The sequence below is a fragment of the Tenrec ecaudatus genome, chromosome 9 (assembly GCF_050624435.1).
Source record: "Tenrec ecaudatus isolate mTenEca1 chromosome 9, mTenEca1.hap1, whole genome shotgun sequence".
In the NCBI taxonomy this organism is placed as follows: Eukaryota; Metazoa; Chordata; class Mammalia; order Afrosoricida; family Tenrecidae; genus Tenrec; species Tenrec ecaudatus.
This window is the reverse complement of record NC_134538.1, coordinates 92,928,451-92,950,142: the sequence shown is the minus strand read 5'-3', so window position 1 is coordinate 92,950,142 and position 21,692 is coordinate 92,928,451. Positions and strand designations below refer to the sequence as shown.

The 21,692-nt window shown below is 39.0% G+C and overlaps 1 protein-coding gene across 1 annotated transcript in view; it reads right to left on the bottom strand.

Annotated features, from left to right (window-relative positions):
- Nucleotides 1-21,692, bottom strand: part of AGMO (alkylglycerol monooxygenase) — a 385,138-nt gene that overhangs the window by 159,510 nt on the left and 203,936 nt on the right. The window contains exon 11 of the mRNA XM_075557337.1: nucleotides 13,913-13,995. Coding sequence (XP_075413452.1) covers nucleotides 13,913-13,995 — 83 coding nt within the window. The remainder of the gene's footprint in view (nucleotides 1-13,912; nucleotides 13,996-21,692) is intronic.

Sequence of the window (21,692 nt, the reverse complement as noted above, 5' to 3'; positions counted from 1 at the left end):
AATGGGCCCAAATACATTATTGTAATGCTGGCCCAGGACCAGTCAATGTTTCTTTCTGTTGTATGGTGTTGTTCTGTTGCATCATGTTTTGTTGTGTAAAGCTGTTCTTTCTGAGTTACGGTGAATTGGAAGCTACTCACAGCAACCTACCAACAATTTTAAGATATAGTTTACTTTTATGAATGTGGTTCTGTTTAAACTTTTAACATTTTATAAGATGAAATGAAACATATATTGATGAAAATGCTCAAAAGAACATGATATAGTGCAATGATTTTGAAAAATAATGAACAACCATTTAACTACCACCCAGTGTCAGAACTACTAAAGACCATCTCAACATGTCACTCCTCTCGATCTTTCCACCCCATTCTTGTTTTCCAGAGAGAGCCTCTACTCTGGCTTCTATCACCAAACACTTTTCTTGTTTTTATTTATAATTTCACTCAACTAGGATGGATTTCACCAAAGTTGTCTGTCGTTTTTAAAGAAAACTCATCTTTTCCTCAGATACAGCATATGGTATGTACTGTTTTGTAACTAACAAAGTTGTTACTGTGATTCATTTATTGTTCTCTGCTACATAATATTCCATTGTGGTTTATCAAGCGTTTAAAAAATCTTCTTAGTGAATGGTATGTGTATATTATATACATATTATATAGGTACAAAGCTGTCTGAATGTAGTGCCACATGCTTTGTGGTATGTTCTAATGGATATACTTGGGTGTGTATACACAAAATTTTTTATGTATGTATCACAATATAAACACTCTTCTGCTCTATATAAGCATTATTTTTTTATCCATCTTCTAGCCAACCACCATTTGTTATTTTTCGTTTTTTAAAATTTATCCATTTAAGAAATAAAAGTTATATGATCTACAAAAATTGCAAAAAGTTTCACCTTCTCTAAGTCTTTAAGTGCTTAATGGGATTTTCATTTTTGGGAAGTGGTGTTATTAAAATTCCTGAAGACTAATTAAACATGTATTTTTTTGTGATTAGGACTTTTGTGACCTATCTAATATATTCCCAATTCCAAAATCATAGGTTTATACTGCTATGTGAGCTGTTGGACTCTCTCTCCCTCTTAAATCTGCAATCTCCCCTCTATCCTCTGCCCTCCCTCCCCAAATTACATTTTTTGGTAGGTGTGAGAGATTTGTCAAATGTATTTCATTAAAAAAATGTCAAAATCCAATTTTTTAAGAGGCCATTAAAATTTTTAAATTTAAGACAAAGAAGTACAATAGGTTCTCCTGTTATACTTCAAATATATATGCCTTTTTCTAGGTTTTCTATTTAAATCCTTGTGTCAATAAAAGATGCATCATTAATATAGTTTTATACTAACTCTTAATTACCACAGGGAAGAGTCTGCATTTCCCCCTTGGTTTTTTTCTTTCTATCTTTTTCACTTCTCTCTCACTAATTAGCATCCAGTTGATTCAGACTCATAGGGACTGTGTTAGTCCAGGTTGACTAGAGAAACAAATTCATAGATACTCATATGTGTATTTGAAAAAGCTTTATAACAAGGAGTAATTGTATATTGAGAAAAAATCCCAGCCTAGTCCAGATTAAGTCCATAAACCCAATATTAGCTCATGTGTCTGATACCAATCTTCAGACTCTTGAAACTCATGCAATTACATCAATTGCAGGAGGCTGACAGGTCAGTGGGTGGAAAGTCTTGTGGATCCAGTGGCAGTGGAAGCATCTCAGCACTGGCATGGGTTTCCAGGTGGCTTCTCCAGCTCCAGGGCTCTGGCTCCGTCTGCATAGCTCCATGTGGCTTGTCAATAGGAATACAAACCAGAGAGTCTGTCTTGCCTCCAGGAGTCCCTAGAATCCTCAGGAGACGCCATGACCACACAGAGGCCTCACTGGCTATGACCTGATGGATAGGCAAAACTCCACCCCTTCACTCAGGTTGCCCAAAGATTATGTAACTGCCACAGTGACCCTATAGGACAGGGTAGAAGGCCCCTGTGGGTATCCCAGACTGTAAATCTTTACCAGATTTGGAAGCTGCTGAATGTCTGGTGGTTATGAACTGTGGACCTTGTAGTTACCCAACTGGAATCCCATTATGCCACCAGACCTCTGTAATACCATATACGATTTAGAAGGGGCTTGATGAATTTTGAATAGAAACCTTTACAATTTTAATTCAGATTGAACTGAATATATAAATCAACTTGGTGAGAATTAAAATTTTTACAGTATTAAGTATTTAATCATGAATATGGTAAGTACCTCTATGTATTTGATTCTTCATTTATTTTTGCACTAGTCTTATTATTTTTAGTTGCTTGATTTTTTATCCTTCTATAATTCATTATAAGGGAAATTAGAGATATAGTGCTAATTAAAATGAATTTTAATTGCAAAAAATAAGTATTATATAAGGCTTGCATTATAGGTGTTATTGCATATGCCTGTATAGAATGTGCCAATTCCATTAGCTTTCCAAACATGTATTAAGAATTGCATATTATATTCAGTTTATTTAACCTGTCATTCTCTTTGCACCTGGGCCTTGACAACATGTAGAACTTACTGTTATAGTATGCTATCAAGTCCAATGGAAAGTGGCATAATATTTAATAATATGAAAACATTTCTAGATTTTTATATTTGAAATTATCCATTGGTAATTGATAAGCTAATTAAAAATTATTACATTAAAACCAAGATAAGAGTTTTAAATTGCTTGAGCTCTTTGCCCTTTTCAGTTATAATAAATATAAATTTTATATATGAGCTCTGGAGTCATAATGGCTTGGGTTTGAGGTTTCAAGTTATTTAACTTCTTGGAACTTCACTTAGCTTAACCTAAGAAATGTACTTTTTCCTTATTGCTATTGATTTGATTGTGACTCCTAACAACTCTGAGGGACAGAGCAGAACTGTCCCTCTGGGTTTCTGAGACTGTAACTCTTTATAGGACTAGAAAGCCTCACTTTCTCCTAAGGATCAGCTAGTGGCTTCCAACTGCAGGCTTTGTACTTAACAGCCAATGCATTAGGTGCCAGTGACACACTGATGTGATTCAGACTCGCATCAACTTTATGTACAAGAGAACGAACTACTGCCTCGTCCGGCACCACTCTCACGATGATTATTCTGGATCCCATGGAGGAAGGCGTCAAGTCATCTCCCTGAGGGTCTTCCTCTTTCATTGCCTTTTACTTTACCAAGCAGGATGTCCTTTTCCAGGGACTGATTGCTCCTGATCCTGACACACTCACTGCCACTGAGTTGATTCCGACTCATAGCAATCATACAGGTCAGAGTAGAACAGCTTCCTCCTTTGGATTTCTGCGATTTTAAATCTGTACAGGAGTAGACAGATTCATCTTTCTCCCATGGAGCTGCTAGTGGGTTTGAACTGCTAACTTTGTGACTAGCAGCCCAGTACATAACCCACTACTCCATGTGAGATGAAGTCTTACCATCCTCAATACTAAGGAGCATTCTGGCTACACTTCTGATAAGACAGATCTGTTTGCTCTCTGTAGTATGCTTTCTAGTGATACTTATCTCAGAATGCAATTGTGAGATTTAATAAAATAGTCAATGTTAATGATCTATAGCACATAAGTATATAACAAAATTAATATTTATAGTGCTATTAGTAATTAATAGCCACTAAGAAATGTTAGTAGGTACATAATTTTATGTCGATTTGATAAGTGTAGGGGTGGAGGGTAGCCTGTCAATCAGGTCACAGACTGATGATGCTCTTGTGGGTGTGGCCTTCACATGAGGATTAGGGGAAATTCCTTCTTCCCTCATCTTCCTGTTGACAAGCCACAAGGAGACTTGCTGAGCCCTGTGAGAGTCTCTTTTGCTCTGCTTCACTTTATTGCTTTTGTGACACTTAGAGAGTTAGAGGAGCCACGTGGAGACCCGTGTTAGTACTGAGATGCTTCCATCAGTGTTGGATTCACAAGAGTTTCCATCCACTGGCCTGTGATCTCCATGCATTCAGAAACATTGCATGTGCTGTGTGAGTCTGAAGAGGAATTCATGGACTAGTATCAGACATATGGGCTCATATCAGACTTATAGACTTCATCTGGACTAGGCTGGTATGCTTTCTCAATATAAAATTGTACTTTGATATAAAGCACTCTCTTATACACATATGAAACACTGGATTTGTTTCCCTAGACAACCCAAACTAACAGTATAAGCAGTAGATATTTTATATATTTATCATAAAAGCAAGTTAAAATGGTTGGTTTTTCTTGCCCAGCTAGCAATAAAACTTTACTTTAAATCATACACTTCTAAGAGAAAAGGGCAAATTTGGAATACATATACATTCTGGCATATATTTTGAAATATACAGTACTTTTGAATATAGAGTAACTAAAGTAAATGGAAAAGTGAAATAAAAGAGCAGAATCAAAGATTTCAAAGCCCGACTCAAGAAGACAGAGTAAAGTATTATAGTGAAACATGCAATGAACTGAAAGAGAAAAACATGTTCTACATTTCTCAAGCTGAATAACAGGAGAAACACGCATAAATTGAAATACTGAAGAATCCTATGTACTAAGTAGTGAGACACACAGATAGCATTAAAGAAAATGGAAGAGATACACAAGAGTCATGAGTGAACTTTTAATCCTTTTGGGAGATATCAGATGATCAAGAACTGGTGTTACTGAAAGGAAAGGGCTAAGCTAGCGCTTCTCAACCTGTGGGTTGTTGCAACCCTTTTGGGGTTGAACGACCCTTCCACATACTTCCAAATGTCTTAGGAACTGAGACAACACTCCTCTATCCATCTCCAGGCAGGTCTGCCTACATGAATATATAGGCCCATATACAAATACTAGGCATGAAGGCTGTTACCATGCTACACCATGCTTCAAGACAAATTTCGATTTATTTGTAATAAGAAATATTTCACAATATGTAATTACATATTGTTTTTATGATTTGTTACTATGCTTTAATTATGTTCAATTTGTAACAATGAAAATACATCCTGCATATCAGATATATACATGACAATTCTTAACAGTAGCAATGTTACAGTTATGAAGTAGCAACGAAAATAATTTTATGGTTAGGGGTCACCACAACATGAGGAACTGTCTTAAAGGGTCGCGACATTAGGAAGGTTAAGAACCATGGGTCTCACTCTAGTGAGAACACTGGGAAAAATTTGGCATTATCAATAATGATGAAATACTAATTAAGATGTTTCAACAAATTTTACGACACGGGAAGCACTCACATATCTCTGTCAAAATATATACAAGCTAGTTACTAGGCTAACAGACTAAAAAACTATCACATTAGTTTCCATTTCAAAGAAAGATCATCCCTCAGAATGCAGAAATTATCAAACAATTTCACACATAATTAAAATTTTCCTGTAGATACTTTAAAAACAGTTGCATCAGCACATTGGTGGGGAACTGCCAGAAATTAAAGCCAGATTTGGGCCAAAACAAAAAAGTAGGTGTGATAGGTAAGTTTATTGTGGCAACGTTGCCAATAGAAACAGGTGGGATTAGGGATAGGAAGCTGCAGTTTGATTGGAGGGCAAAGAAAATAAATGACTCCGCAAGATTCACCACTCTCTCTCTTGCTCTCTGATGATCAGACCCAACGTGCACTACTTTAACTAATTCTCTGTCTCAACTTGTGAGCTACACTACCTGTGGAACAGCCAACCCATGGATTGTGTCACTAGAGCTTGAGGTACCTTCGAGACTGCTTCTCCACACTGCGGGTGTGTACTTGACTTGGGCTAGAGGCTGGTGGATCCTGTAATCTTGCATTATTTGAGTTCAATATGTCATCGGGTCTGCTTCCCTAAGCGCCTGAGCTGCTGGCTGTTGATGACCCGCCCTGCTGTTTGCTGCCTGTGGATGGGCTCTACTTGAATTGCCTGAGTGAAGACTCAGCTGTCTGCTTCCTTGACCTTGGACCTGGCAGCCCTCTTGAGTTGAAGGACTTCCAGTATATTAACTGTTCCACAAACATGAGTTGAATTGAGCCCTCTATTTTGCTGTGTGGGATAATTAACTGTTATATTCCTCTGTGCTGTATATAATCTATCTATCTATCTATCTATCTATCTATCTATCTATCTATCTATCTTTCTATCTAGCTATCTAGCTATCTATCTAGCTATCTCATTATATGTGTGTACATACATATATATGATTTTCTATATCTATATATAAATATCATAAGTGTCCTAGTTTTGTTTTTCTAGAGCAGTGGTTCTCAACCTTCCTAATGCTGTGACCCTTCAATCCAGTTTTCATTGCTACTTCATCACTGTAATTTTGCTACTGTTAGGAATCAGGTAACCCCTGTGAAAGGGTTAGTCAACCCCAAATGGGTTGCGACCACAGGTTGACAACCTCTGATCTAGAGAACTCTGCCTAACAAAACTGGTAGCAGGAGTGGGTCTAGAGAAACAAGATCATAAATATTGGCTTCTCAAAGTGGATCTTCAGCCTGATTAGGCTTAACAGCACTGAAAATGCTATCTTTACCCCTTGAGGCATGAATCAGCCTGCCACTCTTACTAGAGAGGGTGGTGTTAATTCATGGCGTGACGTAGCAAAGTTGATATCCATAGTATCACCACCAATAGATGAAGTGCTGGTGAAGGGAGAGGCTCTGGGTAATTGCGTATCTGATACTTTATAGCAGTTTTGTCAGGGTGGGAAGTATAAGGAAGCTGGGTGTCTGGTCCTCTTTACAATAGAAAATGTGATCAAGGAAAGGGAGAATCTCCAAGCCTCAAAAGCACATCTCAAGTGTGGAATAACAGACCTAAAAGCTTCTGCATGTGCTACAAAGGAGAGTCTTCTCTCCTCTAGTAACACAGCTGACATTGCTCAGAACCAAATCCAGAGTCTCATCATACGAGTAGCTGAATTATAGCATCAGTTGTAGGTCTAGAACAGCATCTGGTATTACATTAAGGGTAATGATTGGAAAGAATTGGGCCCTTCATATGGGCTGATGATCCAGAAGAGGAGGATATTGAGCCCTTAGAGTCAACTGAACCACCCAGTCAATAGATCCACCCCTCCCACTTGAGGGGTTTAATCCACTGTTGGTCAAATAACTCACACTTGAGCAGTTTAACCAAACTGTTCAAGTTGAAATGCCAGGTGGAACTGCATCTGTAACATTGCCTTGGGGAGATGCCCTACAAGCTATTGCTGAGTGCCCTCAGGAAACACCCCCACAACCCTTTATTCCTCTAGACTTGCAACTAGAATTAAATCTCTGAAAGTTCCTAAAGGTAAGGTTCAGATGATGACTCAGGATGAAGTACACTATACTCATAAAGACAAGCTCTAGTCTTTTATTAAGGATATCCCTAGGAAGGATTACTAAGGGCGGGGGATACTGGTGCAAGGAATGTAACATTAGACCAGTCTGAATTTATTGCTATGGGGCCCTAAGCACAGATTCTTCTTTCAATGTCTCAGCAAAATAGGTTAAGGGAGTATCTAATTGCTTATTTGGTTGGTTCCCTGAAGCATGGGCTGCCAGATGGCCTATATTAGACCAACTTGAGGTGCCTGGCCTACCTTGGTACACTGTAGAAGAAGGCACCCAAAAGCTTAGGGAAATTGGTATGTTGGAATGGATCTGTGAGAATAACCCCATAGACCCAAAAAGGGAGTGGCCCAAGGACATACCTTTCACCACAACCATAAGGAACAAGTTTGTGAAGGGGCCCCAGCATGGCTGAAGACTCCTGTAATGGGTATAGGTTAACAGTGGAAACCACCCTGAGAGAACTACGACATTTACCTACAATGGGGTTGATTGTGGACACGGTGGACATGGACAGCGAGGTTTCCATAGTAATCAAAGCAACCTGTCTCATGCGGACTTATGGCATTGGCTAATTTGCCACGGTGGCCCTAGGAGTTAAATACATGGGAAACCTACTAAATATTTATGTGATCTATGCAAGCAGGAGAATGCTAATTAGGTGAGCAGCAGAATATAGAGTGATGACAGCTCAATCGATTCCCAGACCTGAGTCAGTTTACAGACCCACAGCCCCTTGAATGAGGGAAGGCCAGGTCCCTCTGAGGAAAGACCCTATTACATCCCCATAGGTCTATACTGTTAGTCTTTTCTTCCCCAAAAGGGGGACCTGCGGCCTTTCACAAGAGTGTGTTTCTTGGGGAAAAGGAAATCAACAAACTTTTCAGGGATTACTGGACACTGGCTCTGAACTGACACTAATGCCAGGAGACACAAAATGTTTCAAAGGCTCGCCAGTCAGAGTGGGGACTTATGGATGTCAAGTTATCAATGAAGTTTTATATCAGGTATTGCTTCCCTGTGGATCCAATGGGCCTCCAAATCCATCCTGTTGTTATTTCCCCAGTTCAAGAATGCATCATTGGAATATACATACTTAGTAATTGGCAATATGCTCTTATTGGATCCCTGAAATGTGGAATAAGGGCTATCGTGGTAGGGAAGGCCAAGTAGACATGATGAGAACTACCATTGCCTAGGAAAATAGTAAACCAAAAGCAGTACCACATTCCTGGAGGGATTGCAGAGATCAGTGCCACCATCAAAAACTTGAAGGTTGCAGGGGTGGTGAGTCCTACTACATCCCTTTTAACTCATCTATTTTGTCTGTAATAAAACAAACAGATGGATCCTGGAGAATGACAGGATCATCTGAAACTTAACCAGGTGGTGACTCCAATTGCAGCTGCCATTCCAGATGTGATTTCATTGCTTGAGCAAACTAATACTTCTCTTGGTACTTTGTATGCTGCTATTGATCTGGCCGATGCTTTCTTCTCAATAGCAGTCTCAAAGGACCACCCGAAGCACTTTGCCTTCAGCTGGCAGGGGCAACAATACACTTTCACAACTCTCCCTCGAGGGTACATCAACTCTTCCACCCTGTGCCATAATTTAGTCTGACAGAATCTTGATCATCTGTCTCTTCTGAAAAATGTCACACTAGTGAATTATCTTGATGACATTATGCTGACTGGACCCACTGAGGAGGATGTGTCAAAGACTCTAGACTCATCTGTACAACATATGCATGCAAGAGGTGGGGAAATCAACCCAACAAAAGCTCAGGCTCCTTCCACCTCAGTAAAATTTCTAGGGGTCCAGTGGTGTGGGGCATGTTGAGACATTCCTACTAAAGAGAAGAATAAGTTATTGCATCTGCCCCCCACCCCCCACCCCCAACAACTAACAAGAAGCACAATGCCTAGTGGGCCTCTTTGGATTTTGGAGGCAACATATTCCTCATTTGGATGTTCTAGTTCAACCAATTTATCAAGTGATGGGAAAGACCTCCAATTTTGAGCAGGACCCAGAAGAAAGGACTCTGCTGTGCAAGTTGCTTTGCCACCAGGACTACACGATCCAGCTGACCCAATGGTACTAGAGGTGTAAATTGTAGACAGAGATGCAGTGTGGAGTCTGGAGTCTTTGGCAGACTCCTATTGGTGAATCACAGCATAGACCATTGATATTTTTGAGTACTGTCATGCCATCGTCTGCAGACAACTACTCCCCTTTTGCGAAACAACTGCTGGCCTGTTACTGTGCCTTAGTGGAGACTGAATGCCTCATCATGGCCAACAAGCCACCATGAGGCATGAGCTGCCCATCATGAACTGGGTATTGTCTGATACACAGTCATAAAGTTGGATGCGCACAGCAACACTCCATTTAAAAATGCAAATTGTATATACGAGATCAGGCTTGAGCAGGACCTGAATGTACAAGTAAGCTACATGAAGAAGTGGCCTAAATGCCCACAGTCTCCACTCCTGTCACCTTCCTTCTCCAAGTCTGCACCTATGCCCTCCTGGAGAGTTCCTTATGCTAAGTTAACTGAAGAACTGAAAATCCATACTTGGTTTACTGATGGCTCTGCATGATATACAGGTGCCACTCATAACTAGACAGCAATAGCAACATGATAGCCCCCTTCTGGGGTCTCCCTAAAAGGCAATGATGAAGGGAAATGTCTTCCAATGGGCAGAACTTTGAGCAGTGCACCTGGCTGTTCAGAAGTATGTGTATAGATCTCTCTGAATGGGCTAAGAAAGTAAAGATAATCATGTCTCATGTGAATGCTCACCAATGGGTTACCTCTGAAGAGGAGGACTTTAACAATTAAGTGGATAAGATGACACACACTGAGGAGACTGGTCCTCCTTTTTCCTCTACTACTCCTGTAATTGCCTGATGGACACATGAACAAAGTAGACATGGAGGCAGGGATGGAGGTTATGCATGGGCGCAGCAACATGGACTTCCACTCACCAAGGCTGATTTGGCCACTGCCACTGTGAGTGCCCCATCTGCCAACAGAAGCTAATACTGGGTCCAAGATATGGGATTGTTCCTCAGGGAGATCAACCAGCAACTTGGTGGCAGGTTTCATTGCATAGGACCACTTCCATCATGGAGTGGGCAGTGTTTTGTTCTTACTGGAATAGACACCTACTCTGGATACGGATTTGCCTTCCCTGCATGCAATGCTTCTGCCAAAACTATTATTCATGGACTTATAGAATGCCTCATCCACCGGCATGGCATCCCACATAGCATTGCTTCAGATTAAAGAATTGATTTCACAGCAAATGAAGTGTGTCAATGGGCCCTTGCCCATGGAATTCACTGACTGTATCATGTTCCTCATCATCCTGAAGCAGCTGGCTTGATAGAATGATGTAATGGGCTCTTAAAGACACAATTACGGTGCCGTCTAGGTGACAACAACTTGTGGGGCTGGGGCAATGTTCTCCAGGAGGCTGTATCCACTTTAACCCAGTGGTCAATATATGGTGCTGTGTCTCCAATAGCCAGAATTCATGGGTCCAGGAACCAAGGGGTGGAAGCTAGAGTGGTAGCACTCACTGTTACTCCTAGTGATCCACTTGCAGCAATTTTGCTTCCTGTCCCAGCAACCCTGTGTTCCTCGGGTCTGGAGGTTCAGGACTGGAGGTTCTAGGAAGGAACTCTCCCACCTGGAAACATAGGACTGATTCCACTGAACTGGCAGTTGAGCATGCCACCTGGCCACTTTGGGCTCCTCATGTCTTTGTATCAACAGGTCAGGGAGGGTGGATAAGTGGTGTGATTGATCCTGATTACCAAGGAGAAATTGGACTGGTGCGGCATAATGGAGGTAAAGAACAATATGTCTGAAATCCAGGAGATCTCATAGGCCATCTCTTAGTACTACCATGCCCTGTGATTAAAGCAAATGCTACAACAAACCAATCCTGACAGAATGACTAATGACCCAGACCCCTCATTAATGTAGGTGTGGGCCACCCCACCAGGCAAAAACCACAGCCAGCTGAGGTGTTGGCCAAGGGCAAAGGTAATACAGAATAGGTAGTAGAAGAAGGTAGTTCTACCTAACAGTTATGACTATGTGATCAATTACATAAAAAAGGTTTGTGATTGTTGATTTACCCTATTTTTATGTGCTTATTGAATATCTTTCCTTTGTTCATGTACGCTGTACTAGATATCATTAGATTCAGCGTTTTCATTTATATGCATTCAAGGTGCATTATAGATGTAAGATGGTAGGTTTAAGTGAATTTATTAATGCCTGGAAATATTATATGGCTAAAGAATTGTGTACAGGTGCTGAGTTGGCAATGGGTGGACTATGATACATAGGTTTATTGTGCCAAACTGGCCAATAAGGAATATGTGGGATTAATCAGGTCACAGCTTGATTGGAGTACAAATAGATAAATAGCGTGGTAAGGCCCGCCTCCTCTCTCTCTCTCTCTCTCTCTCTCTCTCTTTCTCTTGCTCTCACTCTCTCTCTCTCTGGTGATCAAACCCAGCATGTGGCCTACTTCCGTAATCTTCTGAGCTGCCAACTGTTGGTGAACCACACTGCCTGAGAGAAGACTCAGCTGTCTGCTTCCTTGAGCTTGGACCCCGCAGCCCTCAAGAGTTAAAGGACTTCCAGTACATTAGCTTTTCCATGGAAGTGAGTTGAACTGAGCTCTCTGTGCTACTGTAGGGATTAATATTCCTTGGTGCTGTATAAATCTATCTATCTATCTATCTATCTATCTATCTATCTATCTATCTATCTATGTTGTATCTATCTATATTAATAAGTTCCCTGGTTTTGTTTCTCTAGAGAACCCTGTCTAACACACAAGGCATATCATTGCCAATGTCAAATGGGTCTTGATTGAAAATAGACAAAATCAGCAAGCTGCTGACCCAAGTTTCATTGACAATGCAAAGGCATTTGACTCCGTGATTCATGACATATTTTGTACACCATTGAGAAGATTGAGAATTCCACAACAGTTAATTGTGGTCCTGTGGAACTCCTACACAGACCAAGAATCAGTCAAACAAAATAAGAGGATATTAAATGTTTTAAATCAGGAAAAGTGTACAACAGGGATATACATTTCACTATATTTATATAATCTGTATGCTGACCAAATCATCTGAGATGATAGCACATATATGAAGTTAAATGCAATATGAAGGTTAAAGGAAGAGTCATTAATAACTTATAATATGTAGATGATACTTCCTTACTTGTTGAAAGGAAGAAAGAAAGCAATTACTGGAGAAGATCAAAGCCTACACCCTTCAGTATGGAAGACACCTTAACATAAAACTAAGTAAATTAAAACAACCCTCACAACTAGACTTGGAAGTAACATCATAATAAACACAGAATATATTGAAATTGTCAAAAAATTATTTTACTTTGATTCACAATCAATATACATGAAAACGTGGTTAAAAAGAATTAACATGTTGCATTTGAAAAACAAAAAGCAATCAACATTTTAAAGAACAAATATTTCACTTCTAAGAATCAAGTTTGCTTTATACAAGCGACATTTTCTTTCAGCTCACATACATGGGCAAATTGGATAATGAATAAGAAAGAGAGAGAATAATTCATGCATTTGATGACTATATTCTTCAATGAATATATTCAGAATATTGGAGACGAATATATTCAGAAAACGAAGCATCCTGTCTTGAAATAAATGCAGCCAGAATATTTCCTAGAAGTGAGGAGGCTAAACTTCATCTTATGTGTCTTGGACGTGTTCCCAGACAGGATCAGTGCCTGGAGAAGGACATGATGCTTGCTAATGGAGAGGGTCGCTAAGGGGGGGGGGCGCAGATGCTCAATGAGGTGAACTGAGACAGTAACTGGAACAATGAGCTCAAGCAAAGAAGTAATTGTGATGAGGGTACAAGACCGGATGTGTTTCACTATGTTATATATAGGGTTGAGTCAAAACCAACTCAATACCATCTCCAAATGACAGCCAATGAAATGGATTCTCTGGCCTTCGTCTTCCTGTTGGAACGCTCTGCTGGCCAGAAGTGGACCCCTGTGGGCCACCAGTGCCTGAGGGCTGTCAGTGCTCTGCCACCTTTCCACTGACCTTGCATCCATCTGACTCTATGCACTGGCCTGTGATCCTGCATCATGCTTCCCCATTGTGCATCAACGACCTGAAGCTACTTAGTCCAGAGAGCTCTGGCTAGCATTGCACCCATGGGTGACTCAAGGAACTTTGATATTTTAGTAGATTTTAGGATTGTGGCTTTACTTTATCAAACTCATCATCTTAGTTTCTTAAATATAATGGAAAACACAATGTTATTTAAAAGTTTAGATTTAAAGTATATCCTTCTATTAAAATAAGACTTTCATTACTTCGATTAAAATGGTTTCCAATTGTAGTTTCAAAAATTTTAGAAAAAACATTTTGTGAGTATGAAAATGTATTATTTAAACATATATATGACATATGACAAACATATTTTGCCATTCCAATAAAAAATCAATTTTATCAAATTAAATAATAAGCTTTTCACATCTTACCTTTGATCCATAAGGAATCCAATGGAAGTCAAAGTAAGGATAATGAAGCAAATCCTCAGAAATAGAGTGACTTGTGATAATGCCTGGAAAGCAAGTACAGAGACCAGTTGAGCCGTGAGGAGCATAAAGATGACATGGTCCAATTTCATCCTACATTGCTATACAACATATATAGCCCCCAATGTCATACTGTACTGCAGCATGCAGCATGAACTCTGCCAGGAAGGTGAATATGGAAAAGGTATTTTCATTTTCACATAGTTGGACAATTGGAGAACGAATTAGGCCAATCAACAATTTATATTAAATGTTATTTCAAAAATATCTCTTAAAGTTTTAAATTCCTAAATCTTCACAACATGTAGTCCTCATGTAGGAGAATATCAGTCACAATTGTATGCATACATACTAACCACAATCTAAAAACTATGAGGGAGCTTCAAAAAAGGTCATGGAATTTTTCTGTGAATGCTTTGGTTGCTTTATGTATGCTATTGTCTCCCACTAATTCAAAACATAAATAGCCATTGGTCTGCAAGCCACAAAGTCAGCAGTTCAAAACCACAAGCATCTCCACAGGAGAAAGACAAGCCTTCCAATCCTGTAAGGAGTTACAGCGTGGAATCCACGGGGCATACTTCTTCTCTCGTGTAAGAGCTCATTGAGTCAAGTCGACTTGACGGCAGTGAGTTTGTCTGGCTATCAAAAGATATAGCATCTGGGGTCTTAAAGGCTTGAAGGTAAGTAAACAAGCGGCCATCTAGCTCAGAAGCAACAAAGCCCACATGGAAGCAGCACACCAGCCTGTGTGATCACGAGGTGTTGAAGGGATCAGGTATCAGGCATCATCAGAACAAAAAATTTTATCATAGTGAATGAGGTGGGGAGTGTGGAATGGAGACCTAAAGCCCATTTGTAGACCACTGAACATCCCTTACAGAAGGTTCTCGGGGAGGAGATCAGCCAGTCAGGGTGTGATGTAGCAGCGATGAAAAATACAACTTTCCTCTAGTTCCTAAATACTTTCTCTCCCCCCCTCTCTTTTATGATCCCAATTCTACCTTGCAAGTCCAGCTAGACCAGAGGATGTACACTGGTGCAGAGAGGAACTGGAAGCACAGGGAATCCAGTGCGGATGATCCCGTCAGGACCACTGGTATGAGTGTCAATACTGGGAGTGTAGAGGGAGGGTGGGTTGGAAAGGGGGAACCAATTACAAGGATCTACATGTGACCTACTCCCGGGGAGGACGGACAACAGAAGAGTGGGTCAAGGGAGACATCAGACAAGGCAAGATATGACAAAATAATAATTTATAAATTACCAAGCATTCATGAAGGAAGGGGGAGCGGGAGGGAGGGGAAAAAATGAGGACCTGGTGCCAGGGGCTTAGGTAGAGAGCAAATGTTTTGAGAATGATGAGGGCAATGAATGTACAAATGTGTTTACACAATTGATATATGTATGGATGGTGATAAGAGTTGTATGAGCCCCTAATAACAATTAAAAAGAAAACCAAAACATAATTTGAAATGTCTTTATGAATACAGGCAATCCTCAATTTTAAATGTTATGTTTATATAAGCTAATTTTAAATGAATTCTGTGTGGTTTGTAACTAGGATCAGTTAGTTAAATAACTTAGATATTTGTGTTATGGTTAAATATTTATATTAGAAAAATAATGTATTTTCGAAGCATAAAACATGGACATTTCTAGATATCCTAACATATCTTCAATGTAATGATATACTAGTAGTAATTATAAATTTTGTGTACATAACAGAGTATAATCAACCCTTTGTTATTATGAACCATTGTACAAGGTTTCAAAATATTTGTGAGAAAAATTACATTAATATTAAAACATTTGTGAAAAATTATACTATTTTAATTCATTTTCCATTAACTTCTTGAAGTTTCTTCCATATATCTTGATTTCTAACAAGCAGAAAGTTGTTTCAAAATGACTAATTATACAGAAACTCATTCATAACTCAGAATATATACAGATATGTGTGTGTACATGTGCCCACATGTAGAGTCACACTTCGTAATGTTGAAAAAATGGATTTGCAATGAGAAACTAGCTGCAAAATTCTATCATGAAATCTCCAACTTAGTTTCTAACACCAAGGCTGTTATTTTCCAATGACTGTTTCTTCTTCCTTCTTTCCAATTTTTCATTCCCATCTCCAAAATTATCAATGCATCTTGACTGCATATTGGATTGAGGTCAGGCTGAAGACGTTGGTATAATCCTTCAATTTCTGCACTACTAGCTTTAGTGGTTGGGGTATAAGTTTGACGAATAATTGTATTATTCACTTGGCATGTGTATTGCTAGTTCCCAATGCCAGGCAGCATTATATGTGGTTATATGTTGAGATATCCTTTTTGGCAATGAATACAAGTCGCTCTTCTTGAGTGTGTCATTCCCAACATAGTGAACTATGTGACTGCCTGATTTAAAATGGCAAATACCAATCCATTTGGTTCGCTAATAATGCCTAGAATATAGATCGTTCGGTGTTACATCTCATTTTTGATGACTTGCAATTTTTGGTATTTTTTACGTTTCATGTTCTAATTATGAATATGTATCTGCAGCTGTTTCTCCCAGTTTTGAGTTATGCCTCATTATCAAGTGAAGGGCCCAAAGGCTTTGCTCCTGAAGCTTTACTGCATCCGCACCACTACAATCCACTCTGTTTGCGATGGAAACCCGTCCTCAGTCATATTTTGAGTGCCTGCTGACCTGTGGGGCTCATCTTCTGCACTATCTCTGACAGCGTTCTGCTACTTTTCAGAAGGCTGATGTCGTCCAAAGTAGACAGCTTATTACTTCTTCAGAGTCTGCTCCTAGTCTGGAAGCTCTGCTGAAAACCTGTTCACTTTGGATGACCCTGCTGGTATCTGAAACATCAGAGGTATAGCTTCCAGAATCACAGTACATACAAGCAAGCTTCCACAGTATGACAAGGTGACAGACCAAACATACTATGATTGGGTTATTACCCACTCATGGGATTCAAGGAGACAGAGTCTAACTTCCCCTTCGTGTTTCAAGGCTGTGAAACTTTACAGAAGCTGACAATTTTTTCTCTCTCAGGTTGACTAGTGGATTTGAACCATCAACCTTTTGGTTAGTAATAGAGAGCTTTACTCATTGTGCCAGTAGGGCTCCACTAATGACAAGAAGATGTATTTTATTTCACAATTAACATTTGCATTATTTACTGTAGATAACAGCTTTCAATGTGTAATTTCCTACTTCACGATAAATATTTTCACCATAATTTATAACACTTACATTCATGTCTTTATAATTGGTGGCCATTTTAATTAATGTTTCGCTTACTCACATTGCATCAGTTTCCACCTAGAAATTTTAGGAAATGAAATGAAACCCTAAAGGGCTACCCTTGAAGAAAACAGTGCACGCTGGATATTGACTTCCATGGCTATAGGTTGTGGAACCGTAGCTAGATCGCGCTTGAGCCAGTGAAACGCACTCCCCGCTGTGAAGTGGAACTAAAGATACTGCTTGTTTCCAACAGGGGTTCCTCACACATGCTGACATGAAGGCACCAGTTACAAAGCTGTGGGGTCTATAGTACTTTACATGGTGCAGCATTCATGGGAATTTAAAACTGTACAAATCTGCTTCCAAATGTACATGATTCTCCAATGTATTGTTAAGTTAACCTATATCACCAACATGATCCATGCTAAAACAGCTTTTGTTTTATTTTATTCTTTTCTCTTATTATAAAATGTTCCTAACTGTTTTGCATATGTCTATTATTTAAAAGGATAGCCTTGCCTTTTCAATTTTACTTTGGAAACATGCAAGTACAGTTGATATTTTTATTTCAAACATGAATTCATGATATCACCTCATAATGTGGACCCTGGCAGCTGAGGGCTTGATTTCCCAAGTATTAATTACTAAACCAAAATCAACATAAAAATCTGTGGGTTATATCACTAAACTAAACACTATATATGGAAATGACTGTATTCCAGGTTTCAGACAGTAAGGAATGTGCCTTTTATACCTTGTGGTAGCCATCCAATTGGTCTTTTGACTCCCAAAGTTATTTATTCAGGATGTGCACATATCAAACAAATAAGTATTTATGTACTCTGGTCTATGCATAAACAGAAAAGATGGGGGACCACAGGAGGGCCCCCAATTACAAGTCAGCCATTGCTTTTCTATGTGATTATTGGCTAGAGTGAATCTGAAAAAAAAATATTGCTGTTGGATTTAACATCTTTGTATGCTTTTAGATAGCCCGGAGACCACAAAGGCACTATAGAATTTTGCACACAAGCAACCTTTCTTTTTGGTCACACAGCACATTTTTAGCAAAGATATACATGTATGGGAAACAAATAAAAATGCACCTTTGAAAATTAAATTGTGTCTGGAATGGAGCCGTCTCTGATTCTACTTTCAAAATGAAAAGCGTTTCAGCACCTGATATATTTCTTTGTCAATAAAACCACAGAGTTTTCATATAATTTTTAAGGCAATACAGTTTTTCAAAAACAAACCACATGCCATTCTTTTTAGATATAGTCCAGAATATGGAATATGTTTTCACCATGGAAATACTCACAGACATTCGAATCTCTTGGTGAACTTAAATTTAAGAGCTCTATATCAAAATCACATAGCAAATAAATGGAATTATATGAAAGTAGAAGGTGATACCAGGATTGGAGAAGACTCATTAACAACCTATTATATGTATATGATGTAAACTTGTTTGCTGAAAATGAAGAGAACTCAAAACATTGATAAAGATTAAATATTAGCTTCAGTATAGATTAGACCTCAATGTAATGATAAAAATCCTTACAACTGAACCAATGGAAAACATCATGATAAATTGGAAATAGATTGACGCTCTCAATGATTTCATTTTGCCTGGATCCACAATCAATGTGATAGAAGTAGCAGTCAATAACTGTTGGTAGAAAAAATGGGGAGGACCTATTTCCAAATGGGGGAAAATATTTTTAAGGACCTTAAGTGGTGGGAATGCCTGGTAATATGTACTTCATAAATTACATTGACCCAAGTTTCTATGTACCCCCTGCGGATTCAGGCCAAGTGCCTCAGAACGCTGGGGAATTGATTTGTGTCTTCTAGATGCAGAACACACTCCAAAGGCCATAACAGAGGGAGCTGATGTGGAAAATCCACTGGATAAACTAGCTCTACTTCAAACACACCTGTAACCTGATGACTTAGTTACATGGTATGCGAAGAAGCGGAAGACAGCTATGCCAAGATGATTGTACTGTCAGTAGGCATACCAGCATGACTTAGTGCATCAATCAACTGCTTGCTGTAGTAAGATATGTATAATTCTGTGACTGACATTGTCAGACCTGTGATTGACATTGTCATTGAAAATGTTGCCTGACAAGGAAATCTCATTGTTTTCTAAATAGCATCCAGCCATGTAAAGATTTATTATGTACAAGTGAATAATTCAGGTATTGTGATGAGTAATTAGCCTACACTGATTCAATCTCCCTCTCTCAACCGTGTTTTAAAAATCAGTAACATTGGCTAATCAGTGACACTCTAATAGAAGATCCTTATATTCCAGGGAGATGAGCCATAAGATCCCTTATGCTAAATTAACATTAATTTATCTAAATTAACAAGGACGACTCTAAGGGGATCCAGAGGCAGATAAAAAAACATCGATCCAAGAATGGATTGGGAGCTCGGACTTAATCTTAGCTCCTATCTAAGAACAATTCATGCTCAATGATAGCACACAGGAAGGGAACACAGAAGAGATGGCGTTACAGCGCTGGTGCATGGCTATCAGATAGAACAGCATCCAGGGTCTGAAAGACTTGTTTCCAAACAAGCAGCCATCTAAGTGAGAGGTCAACTAAGTCCACAGGGAAGAAGCACACATGACCCCGGGATTGTAAAATACATAATACAACGCTGAAGGAGGGAAAACGATGATAGCTTACATTGGGAGAGTTGGGTTTGCAGAAGGTTATGGAGGACAGTGGAAGCCCCAAACACATGTGTTAGACCTACCCAGAAAATAAGCCTCTGGCGATTTCCATCTGCACGTAATTGAGAGACAGTATAAACTGGTTCCCAGACCGAGAGTATTGGAGAGATGATTACAGCAGATCAAATCGATCAAACTAACGTGAATGGTTAAAATCTGATCACTTGTTCTCCCCTCTGGTACATGTGGGGCTTAATCTGGTTTTAATGTTTTCCGTTATTATTTTTTCCCACATTTGGGGTTTGTCTGTGATGTGTTTTGTTCCTGTGGGTAGCCTTCTTGAATCTTTGTTATGTGTTTTTTTTCTAGTTTGGGGTATATGGAACCCAGGATTGATGAACCTATAGAGAAAACAATTAGAAGGATTTCTGGGCCATAAAGGGTAGCTGATATGAAGTAGTTCAAGAAGGAAGAAAATCTGTGAAACTGATTGTGGTAGCAATTGTATAATACTACATGATATCATTGAACTATTTAGTGATATGATATCTGGATTAGCTCCTAATAAAATGGTTTGATATATATATATATATATATATGAAATTGGATAACATATTGCTTTAGACAAATCTGCCACACAAGACATCTCAAAAGTGTTAGAGAGCAAAGAGGTCACTTTGAGAACTAAGATGTACCTGACTCCAGCTCTGATATGTTTAATAACATGTAATCGTGATCTCGAACATGAGAGAGCTTGTGACGATGGTGCATTATTTCATTCTGCTGTGTAAATATAAGCATACAATGAGTGAAAGCCAAGTTAACAGAATCTCAGAACAACATATAGAAGGCCTGGTAGCACAGTCATGTAAGTGCTGAGCTGCTAACACAACATGGATCATTTGAATCCACCAGCTTCCCTGCGAGGAGAAAGCCGGCACAGTCGGCTTCCTCAGAGATTACACTTTGAGAGGCAGCTCGACTCTCTTATAAGGTGGAAACAACTTGATGTCATTGAGGTTGGTGTTGTATATCAAATTACGAAAGTTAACATTGCATCTTTATTTCTAGTAATTACTTACAGATGCAATCTCTGGTTTATCATCTATGGCTTTTATTTGGCAAAGTGGAGAATTCAATACTGCAAAATATATTCAGCAATGCACAATAAGCAAAGTGTACTCAACATTGATCATTATTACAAGAACTGCATATTTATATACCCATCCCCGCGCCCCCCAACTTCATTCAAGTATCTAAAGAACTCCATGAACATTCTAGTCATGGTTGATGTGAACAAATTAATCTTCTTAAAGCAAAAGGATGATAAATGATGTGTCATTACATATTACTCAAAGAGATTATCAGGAGGCTCTCAGCTAAACAACTAACACATCGAACCATTTTGGAAGCTTGATGTCGACATGGGTGCTGGTTAGTGTGATGTGCTTCATGCTGCTCTTGTGAAAGGTTTGTTGTTGAAATAAAAGCTTGGGTTAAAATTTTGTCTCTTTGTGGGGTAAAGAGAGAAACCATCAATGTTATCACAATGGGCATGGTTTCAAGATTAGTTGTGTATATATGTGCAAATAATATATGCAAATAATATATATGCAAACAATAAGCAAAAACAAAATATTCCTGGTCACATCAATTAATATTTCTTTTCTCTGCTACAAAATGGAGAACAGAATGAGAAAAACCATTTTCTCCTATAATCTGAAACGTCCATTTTATCATTTACAAAACATAAGAAGACAGCAACCACACATGAGTTTGGTT